The 10,580-nt window shown below is 32.2% G+C and overlaps 2 protein-coding genes across 4 annotated transcripts; both read right to left on the bottom strand.

Annotated features, from left to right (window-relative positions):
- Positions 1-331: 331 nt before the first annotated feature.
- Positions 332-1,609, bottom strand: LOC123902812 (zinc finger protein 4-like). 2 transcript variants are annotated; one of them, XM_045952609.1, is made up of 2 exons: positions 1,070-1,609; positions 332-1,039 (listed from the first exon to the last, which is right to left on the bottom strand). In XM_045952609.1, exons 1-2 carry the CDS (start codon positions 1,120-1,122, stop codon positions 535-537), a joined length of 558 nt encoding a protein of 185 aa, XP_045808565.1. In that variant the 5' UTR covers positions 1,123-1,609; the 3' UTR covers positions 332-534. The 2 variants fall into 2 exon arrangements, with proteins under 2 accessions (XP_045808565.1, XP_045808564.1); XM_045952608.1 differs by having other exon boundaries at positions 332-1,607.
- A 2,459-nt stretch (positions 1,610-4,068) lies between these two features.
- Positions 4,069-6,352, bottom strand: LOC123902811. 2 transcript variants are annotated; one of them, XM_045952605.1, is made up of 4 exons: positions 6,078-6,351; positions 5,859-5,977; positions 4,846-4,863; positions 4,069-4,309 (listed from the first exon to the last, which is right to left on the bottom strand). In XM_045952605.1, exons 1-3 carry the CDS (start codon positions 6,236-6,238, stop codon positions 4,847-4,849), a joined length of 297 nt encoding a protein of 98 aa, XP_045808561.1. In that variant the 5' UTR covers positions 6,239-6,351; the 3' UTR covers positions 4,069-4,309; position 4,846. The 2 variants fall into 2 exon arrangements, with proteins under 2 accessions (XP_045808561.1, XP_045808563.1); XM_045952607.1 differs by lacking the exon at positions 4,846-4,863 and having other exon boundaries at positions 6,078-6,352.
- Positions 6,353-10,580: the final 4,228 nt, after the last annotated feature.

Raw genomic sequence — 10,580 nt, 5'->3', positions numbered from 1 at the left:
ACTTAGTCTAGCAGAAGTGAGTAATAGACAATAGTAATAATGAACTGCGGAATGTGGATCTGGCAGCTCCATTCTACTTATCTTGCTATGAGTCAGAGGAGTTAGAATCTCTCAAATTTCCCTCTCTACAGCTATAATTATGAAGATTGTTGTGAATCCAAATCCCAAATATAGGGAAGTGTTTACAGCAGTCCTTTCAAGCAAAATTCTCAACATTATGTTAGCTAATATGTTGTTTAAAAGTCATCTTTTTTAAGGTTAGGAAGCTAAGTGAGCACTGCACATCAGGAATTACTTCAAGCATCAAGGAACTACAACAGAGATAGCTAGGGTGTTATAATATAATTTTTATGGTGCTTAACATGTACTCATGTACAAACAGTGGAAATTATAAATAACTAAATCTCCTATCATAACTATGCAATACCATTGCTGAGTTATTTGACACTTCCAGGTCAAGGGTCTCCTACCTGAGTAAGTTTCCTGCTTATATCAATTAGAAAACTGTTCAAGCTGAAAAGGCGGATAAAACTATCAGAGTCTGAGGTCTAAATCAAGCTTGAGTAACTCTTGTGGTGGCTGGGGCTGCTGTGGAACCATACGAAAGCTTCCTGGCCAAACCGGAATAGTATGATCCTCAGATGTGAAAGAGGTACATGCCATTCCGAGTCCTGCCGCATATGCTTCTTGAAAGCTCGGAGCCACCATAGTTCCACCTCTGCATGGCTTGTGCACTAGTGAATGAGGCTGGACACCAAGTGATCGAAACATTGGAATATTGTTCATGGACAAACCCATTAGTGCCATTGTCCTCTGACTCTGAGATTGATATCTTCTTGCTGCACCTCTTTCCCTTTTGTGAGCGTTCTGATGACCTCCTAATGCTTGTGAACTAAAGAACTTTCTCATGCAAAAGTTGCAGGAGAAAACTTTGGCTGGTCTTGATTGTGAATCAGGTTCTTCAGCTGTTAAGACTGAAGTGCCTCCTAAGCTCAGGTTTAACCACTCTTTGGGACTGTCATCTCCGCTTCCATCATCGCCGTTCGTATTTCTGTCCATCGCTTCACCTGGTTGTTCCTTGGCTGTTGTTGTAAGACTTGTTTGATCTTCATTGATCATCATTTCTTCCTAAACTCTCAGATGAGTTTGTTCTGGTGTTCAAGGGAAGTTGAGTAGAGTAGATAAGAAAAGGCTTATTAGAATCCTTTTTAAGGTTGATTCAAAAGAAGAAAAAACTAACAAGTGTACCAAAGTGTAATGGAAGTTAGATAGGATCTTTATTTTATTTCATCCCAATCAGTAACCCCACCTAGTGATGCTTGGTTCTGTTATAGACTGTAGGGAACAATGCTTATGTCATCTTCACTGTTACTCTCCTTTCAAGCTTATGATTCCCCACTATAATCTTTTTCACATTTTCCTCTTTTCTCCTTACTAACTCCTAACCTTTCTTGGCTATATAGTTGACAATACTATATATCTTTTTATCCACTGTCAAAATCGAATCATAATTTATTTGAACTGCCTGCCATATATGCTTCTTACCTCAATTCACAAATATATACCTGCTATATACTTTTTTGAGTAGGATAGATTATAGATATGATGAGTTGCCAAGATGGAGTCTTCATGTTTATCCACTTTGATTATTGGAATATGAATTAATTTGTTTATTTTTCACCTTTTATATTCCACTTGATAGTGAAAGTAAGATATGACTTGTGAGCTTAGGCATATATATACATATAAAGTAGGGTTAGGTTGGCTTTTCATTGCTTTTTGATATGATGCATTGTGGGGGAAGAATGGTACCCTGTTTCTGTTTGTATCCAATAATGTTGATGTAAAGTTGGAAAAGAGATAATAACATGGTCTGTTACTATTTTTTAATAGTTTACACTGTCGAGTCAGAGCATATGCTGAGTGTTTTCTTGTTGGGGCATATTGGTGTTCCTCTTCAAACTTGTAGTTGGCAATATATCGTTCTTAAGTTGGTTTGAGTGGGACACACACACTATCAGCTCAAATATCTCTAATGCTAAAAAATAACAAGAACATACAAAGTGAATTCAACCTAGACCTTAAACTTATTTCATGACTTCATTAGACTCTCTCACATAAGTGTTGGAAAAGACAGGTTTATATTGTTGAGAACAGAACAGTTTGTCAAATGTTCTAGCATGACAAATGTTCTCCACCATGGCAAAAACTTAGATATGGTCCAATACTTAAAACAATTTTGTGTGTTCTAAAATATCGAAGAATCAAGCGACGGAAATGCTCTTGGTAAAGGGAGCTACTTTTGTCACCGTATTAGTTACTCGTGCACCCTATTTTTACATATATGCTACTTAAGTAACGGATGTTATAAAATCAGAAATTTTGGGAAAAAATATCGTCTGTAGACAGTATTTGAGTAACCAGTAGGACAGCACAATTAACTCCCTCCCTTGTAAAATACTTAGAACAATTTTAGTTTTATCCATTTCAGTGGACCTGGATGAAGCCACTTGTACTTTGTAAAGGCTGTTATATTCACATTTACTCTCTTAGTCTCTGAAATGGACAATGGAAAAAGACACCTCGCAAGACACCAACAAATCACAGAACAGCTTTGTGGAATGTAAACTAGAGATAGAAACTGTTTGGTCAATGAATTGTATAACACTGAATTCAAGGAACAACTCATGTCATGTCTTCGATGGTGACACTAGTCAAGCAGCCAAGTTGAATACATCCACAATTGAACAGTGTTGTGCTGATAGCTATTCTTTAAGGGTCCGTTTGGTGCACAGGATAAGAGACAGGATAGGATAACTGTATCATATCCTGCCGCAATCCAGTGTTTGGTGATACAGCAGGATATGATAAGTTAATCCTGAAGCTTATCCTATCCTGTCTCTCTAGTTATAATTCTTATCCTGAATTTGAGCTGGGTTACCAGCAGGATAGGATAAGAAAAAAAAAATTATTAATTTATTTTATAAAATATATTTTAAAATACATAAAATAAAATTAATAAAATATAAATAATAAAATAATTAATTTTTAAATATATATGTGATTTTCTCATATGAGTAATTTTGTAATTTATATATTCTAAAAAATCAAAATTTTACTAAAATTATAATATTTTAAAGTAAAATGATTATTAAAAAATTGACAAATAGGAAACTGATTTATATTTTTTATTTTAAAGTAAAATGATTATTATATAAAGTTATTTGATTACTTATTTATATTTTTTATTTATAAAATTCAAAGTATTACAAAATAATTTTAAAAAAATAACAATTGTTTTACAAGAGTAATTTTGTCAATTGAATATGTTATATATCTTATCATATTATTATGAGCAAGTATGTATTAAAAACAAAATATAATAGTTAGCATGTTTATTATCTTGTGTGCACCAAACACAGGATATGATAACTGAGTATAACTGTTATCCTGCTGTTATCCTATCCTATCCTTATCCTGTTTTATATCCTATCCTGTCACTATGCTATCCTGCGCACCAAACGGGCCCTAAAGGATTTTTCTAGGTGTGGAAGCTTTGTACACAACAATCATTAGTTTTTACTAGATAGATATAAAGATAGTAGTATTTGATTTTCACTCATTAAGAGTTATAATTTTGACATCGTATTTTCCCCCCCCTGAACAAGTTGTTTTCATCTGGGCAAGGATTTCAAAAGAAACCACAGAAGCCTATAGGTACTTCCGTAATAGGACACTATAATCCGTGCCAGTCATCTGATAATTCAATCTCACTAAAGGATGGATGCTAACGGCTCCCTGTAACCAATTCCCTTTCTTTATTGACAAATATGTACCCCCATTCAAGAAATTTATATATATACAGACAATAAGTTAATTCAATCTTAAGATTATAGTCATAAAAATATTGAATTGTTAAAATATGTGCTTGTTAAAAATCTCCGGTTACTGATTATGACTCCACTTCTAAAATGCAATCCTAGTACAACCATAACGTATTATCCACTGGTTTGTTTACTTCCCAGTTCCCAACTTCAATAAAAAGTAAAAGCATCCCCTCAAATCATGCCATGAATAACACTATCATTCCGAAATAGTTGAAAGAAACATGATAACAAGAATCAATAACTAATTTTGAATGCTATTGCAGTTTGAATATATATAAAACAGGTTCTTCCTTCCGGAGTCAAAAAAACATAACAGATGAGAGTCTCTCGTTCAAGATTCTTACAACCATTACATCCCAGTTAATATTCCCCATAATTATTGGCTCAAGCAGCCATTAAAATCCAACAGCTTGCTCAAGTAACTGCAACATCAAAGCAAATCATAAAATAACATTAGTATTACATGGCATTAAGATTTTAGACAATATTGCTAAACCTAGATCACTGCTCTTTCACAAATTATGTCCTCAAAAGCATGCAATGCAATTGCTACATCGAATTTGAAAGCACGAAATGAACATGAATTTCCAAAAAAAAGGTCAAGCTATCATAGCACAACAGCCACTTCCAACAAATACCTTATGTATAAGCAGTGTTGATATAAGTTTAATTTTTAACACAAAAATACTTATAGAAAACTGAATATCAAAACGGATGGGAAGTGGTTGTAATCATCCTTCACATTAAAAAGGCAGACTGTATAATTTGACTACCATGCCAAGCTGCCTGAAGGTTTCAATTGTCTCGGTAGGAAGTATTTCAACCAGAAAGCAATTTCATTGCCACAAAAAACTCATTTTTCATAGTAAATTATTTGAACTTGTGTCAAAGAGGTCATTCTCATTTGATTTTAAGTTTAAGCATAATAATCAAAATCAATGGGAATTTAGAACATCACCTCAGGAATCAGGATCACCTGTGAAAGGAATGGAGTTTACCAATTAGTAGTATTAGAATAACGGATGAAAGGGCTGGAAATACAGCCATTTCAGACGACTCTTGCATGGATTTTATTTTTGTGAAAGTGAGCAAATTTATGCATGGAATAAATTGAAAAGAAGTGCCAAAATTTTCCAATTCACGTCACATTTTATGGGAAGCTTCTATATTTCTAGTTGAAAAACACAAATAATTTTATATATTAACAATAGCATTTCCAGAATGGTGTAGAAACTTGAAAACACAGAAGTTAAATACAGTTAAAGAAAATGAAAACCTAGCAATGACAAAATGATTAGGGATACAATCTTAGGTTTTGATTCAGTTAGAACTGAGGACTACATCAATAACTTATAATTGCTTATTCAGCAAAAATCTTAAACATTAACAACAAAATACCACATAGAATGGACATGCCCGAGGGAAACAAAATTGTCTGTAATGAAAAATGATTAAATCAGTTTTGATGTTCAGGAAAATCTGACTAGTGCTCAAGATCATCTCTAAGAATCATCAACCGCTCACTCACTCACCCGTACATTTGATTATTGAATCATAATTTTGAATAAAGGAAAAAAAAAAAAGGAACCTACAATGCAGCATTCGTCTCTCCCCACTGGTTGATTGATGTCCTTGCGCATCACCCATCTTTTCCATTCATCCCTATAAATTCAAATCTTAATACCTTAATACCTTATCATCAACCAAGCTAGACACAGATTCACAAATCTCTACCCAATCCATCACTTCACATGAAGTAAAACACAACTAACTAATTTTTAATATCTAATCATACCTACAATTTTAACGATTTCTAAAGTCTAAATTATTTTTAAAATCTCACAAAAAAGGAACATTTTTCACAGACAACAAAAATGATTTGAACATTTTTCAGACATTACACATTCCTATTAAACAAACAAGACTCACAAAGAGAATATTAGCGATCTTGACAAGAACGACGGAAGGTACCATTGGACAGCTCGCTACAAGCTCGTGCATTGACAGCAAGGTGAGATGTGAGACACGCTACAGCCATCGTGCTATGCAGTGGTAAAAGTGACTGTATGCAACCCAATTGCCCGAAATTCCTGCAAAAATAAAAAAACAGAACAAACAACACATTCAGAATTTCGTTAAATTTATAATCGATTAAGGAAAATGATTGGAATTGGGAATTAGGGTTTGGACCTGGAAGTGGTAGGAGGGATGGAAAAGAGGCGGGGCTGAGTTCGAGGGGTGGCAAGTGGCGGTGGACGGAGACGGGGAAGAGGAGAAGGAGCCGCCGGGCGAAGGGAATTCCTGGCTGAAGAGATGAAGGAGCGAGATAGAGATCCAGATCGCAACGCCATTTTAGTTTGTGTATAGGAAAATCACAAAGACACTGTTTTTAGGGTTTTTTGAGGGTTTTGTTTTGTTTCAGAATTTCAGTGGACTGTGTCAAGACTCACAGTGGTATACTGAATATTGGTACAGTAGGTTATTTTGCATCGAATTCACATGGAACGACGTCGTATTTGCTTTCCCTTTGATTTTTATTTTTTTTCTAGAATAAACTTAATTTTTCTTTATATTTTATTTTGTCATTGTTGTATTTTTAGTCTCTTATTTTAATTTTAAAAAAATAGTCTCATAATTTTAAAATTAAAGTTTTTTTTTATCTAATAAAATTGAACTTTGTCTTATTTGGGAGGAAACTGAAACCACTTGATGCCAGAACTCGCTCCGAACTCTGGACTATTAGGGCCCTCTTCCTCTAAGAACCAGAGGGTGAAAACCACAAAAAAAAAAATTGAACTTTGTCGGTCCTGTAAGTTTTTTGTTTGTATGAAATTTTGGGATCAAATGAGTAGCATAACTAATTGAGCTAAATGTTAAGAAGTTTGAGGTCTAGCTTGAATTCAAAAAGTGATTTTTAGCCTGAAAAAAAAAACATTTTTCTCTTTGAAAATTGTATTTTCTCTTAAAATTTATAATTGGGACAATAAATCATATTTTTTGGGGCAATAATTATCATTTTAAGTATAATAAAAAGAAAATATATAAAAATATATTTCGCTAACTTGGTGTTACTATTATAAAAATACACTTAAAAGAAACCAATGTATGAATTTCTAAACTATGTAAGACAAATTTTTAAATAAAGTATAAAACTTAGGTTAGGTGCCATAATTTTTTTTTTTACAACTTTCAATAATCGTTATTTATTTATTTTTTGAAGCATGAGAATTACAAAGAATTTTGAAATATTTCCATGGAGCTTGATAGTAAGAGTTGTTAATGATTACTGTGTTGAGGAGTGCTAGCAACACACTCCAATAACAAACACACTCTAACATACTCTCTTTTATTGGTTAAAATTTATATGGGTCCCATAAAAGTTATATGGGTCCACATTTTTTTATGGGACCCATGTGAATTTCAACCAATAAAAGAGAGTGTGTTGGAGTGTGTTTGTTAAAGAGTGTGTTGCTAGCATTATTCTTACTGTGTTATTTGTATCATTAACCGTAGCGGATTATGTGAGATGATTAAAAAATTACTGGTGTGTTGGAAGGCCGTGGAATAAAATTGCTATCCGCTTTCAATGGATCCGGTCACAAGCGACATATTTCACGTGTGACATATTTTGTGAGTATAAAGCATTGGAGGAGGTGAATGTTTATCGTGTCACCGTCGTGCTAAAAAACGGCGGCAATAAAGACTGCATTGAATGTATGCTATCATACACCATTTCAACATTTATGGGTCTTTTCAAGAGTAATATAAAATATCACCACATATATGAAGTCTTTAGAGAGTTAATATGTATACATTGATGAATCTAACCGTTCAAAACAGTTGACATTTTCATGACTCTTCAAGACTATCTCTATACCCGATTGGACGATCATGTGGTTTGATTTATGTCCCTAGTATTTTATATTTTCTCTTTTATTTTCATTTTATTTTATTATACCTAGGGTGTTGCAAATAATTTTCTCTTCTCTCTCTATTTGATTTTAAAAAATACAACAAAAAATAAAAATTAGTGATTTGGTACTTCATTTATTCCAAATTATAAGGGCAAAATCGCATTTATTGAAATTAGATACATGGAAAGATGCAAAAACAATTTTTTTGATTATTAGTAATGGAAAAAAAACACAAGAGATAGTAAATTAAATGCAAGCTGTATTTAATTTTATGCTAATAAGCAAAAAAAAATTTCGAAAAAGATAAATGTTTGTTTTTCTATTATAATTTGTGATAAGAAAAATGATTATTTTTTCTGTTATATTTTGGGACGGAGGAGTAGATAATATATACATAATACATAAATATAATAAGGAATATAATTTTTAATTTTTTTGGTAAGTATCCTAATAACTAGAAATTCGCCTCTCGAGGTAAATAAGTGGAAGATCAGGGATTCGAACTCCGACTCTATATATAGAATTCAATATCCCTACTAATTGAGTTAGGCTCGCGGGGACATTTACAATTATTTTTTTATTTTCATCATATATAATATTCAGGGGCGGAGCCAGGATTTAATCATAGGGGGGACCGAGTTTAAAAGGATGAATTTTTTTTTTTGGTTAGTTAAAAGGTATAATTTAGTATATAAAAAAAGTAAATTTTTAAATGCACTACTTCTTCATTATCTCTCTCTTTTCCTCTTAAAATATGAGGGAATGATTTTTTCTCTAACCAATTTTCAACCTAACAAAAACACAATTTTTTTTTTCGTGAGCTTAGCTCAGTTGGTAGGGACATCGTATATATTATGCAGGAGTCAGGTTTCAAACCTCGAACACTCCATTTATTTACCTTAAAAGTGAAATTTCTAATCACTAGACTACTAGCGAAAAACACAATTTTTCAAATAAATTTAGATAAGACAAATGCAAGCACTTAAGAAACAAGTCTCAACCTAACAATTAACAAATACTAACATAATCTTATGAAAAAATAAAGTTAATCAGGTGCTAATTCTTAAAATAAATTAAAGATGTAGCTCAAAGTGAGATAGAAAAATAAAGTAACAACTTACCAAGAAAACAATACAATAAAAAGTATATATATTAAATTTAAATCTACTACTTGGAAAGAAATTGGAGATGAATGAAATTGGAGAAGAAGACAAAATAAGTGGTCCAAAGCTTCTTTAGGGTTTTGCAATTTGGAGATTGGGAGGAGAACAATTAAGTTTTACTTCTCAACTTATTTTATTTTATTCTATTATTATTTCTTGTGTACTTTACAATGTTAATAAAACATTTTTTTACCATAAGAAGTAAGGTCCAATAGCTAGATATGTATAATACTATTAGTACTAGTAAAAAAATTATGAAAAGGCTAGGGGGGACTACAACCACCCCTTGTCCCCCATGTACCTCCGCCTCTGATAATATTTATTATCACATGACATGCATGACTCCAAGAGTCATTTAATACATGAAAAATTAGAGAGAACAAAATTTTTTATAAATATATTGGGGTGTTATGCATGTATTTTTTATAAATATATTGGGGTTGTTATGCATGTAGTTGGTTGATGATGTTATTGGTGATTGATATATGTGATCATTCTAAAAGTCGCATTTAATCCTTGAAAATGAAGAACAATTATGAATAATTTATTAATATTCAAAAAAATTAAAACATAAAAATGATTTAAACTTCACACTCTATTCCTTTTTAAGTGTCTTTTGACATCAGATTTAACATTTCTATTTAATTGTCATTTTGAGTATTTTAAGGGTATGATTTATCAATTATACTTATTGTCAATTACTTCTATCTTTTTTAATAAAACTAATTTTTTCTATATTTTCTTTTGGTACATAACATATTATTATTTTTTTTACATAATATATTAAATTTATTGGAAAGGAAAAGTGTGTGAAAAAAAATAAGCATTTATTGGTGGATTAAAATAAGAGTATAATAGAAGATAAAATGCAAAAATATACTTTGTTAATTTGGTGTTACTAATTAAAAAAAAAACACTTAAAAAAGAACGGAGAGAGTAATATATTAGTGGCGTCACATGAAGTTTGTTTGTATTGTTTTTAGTGATTTTTTTGGAGTGTCCACGACTGAATTAAACTAAGACTAAAACAAGTTATTTTTTTCCGGTGTGCGTTTGATCTGCTAAAACATAAGAGACTGGATAAGACAACTTATGTTTTACTGTGTTTGATTTTAAAACTGTTTCTGATACTGGACAAACTGAAGTCCAAGGACAGGACAAAAACTGAAATTTTTGTCCCCACAGAACCACGGGACAACTTTTTGTCCTTCGCACAAGTTGTCTAAAATACCAAAATAACATTTTGTCCACCAAACATCCTACAACACAAATTTGGTTTAATACCTTAAACGTTTGTCCCTTGTTGTTCTGTTTTGCAAATCAAACGGACCCTTTGGGTTAGAACCAAAAGAAATATTACCGACAGATATTTATATCGACAATTTTTATTTTGAGCCACGATGTTCATTGATTCTATTGCTCCAGTTTTATGGTAGTAATGTGCTCCGAGGTAAATCATATTGATAATGAACTTTAACCAATTTGTCCATAAAACTATTGATTGGGTTAAACCTCCTGGTACTTTGAAGATGAATGTGGATAGTTCTCGTGTCTCTGCCAATGGATCAGCATGTGGAGGTATCCTCCGCGATCATCATGGCCAGGCCGTGAAGGTA

The sequence above is a fragment of the Trifolium pratense genome, linkage group LG1, assembly GCF_020283565.1.
Source record: "Trifolium pratense cultivar HEN17-A07 linkage group LG1, ARS_RC_1.1, whole genome shotgun sequence".
In the NCBI taxonomy this organism is placed as follows: domain Eukaryota; kingdom Viridiplantae; phylum Streptophyta; class Magnoliopsida; order Fabales; family Fabaceae; genus Trifolium; species Trifolium pratense.
Note: the sequence above shows the minus strand (reverse complement) of the source record. Positions and strands in the feature narration are given on the sequence as shown.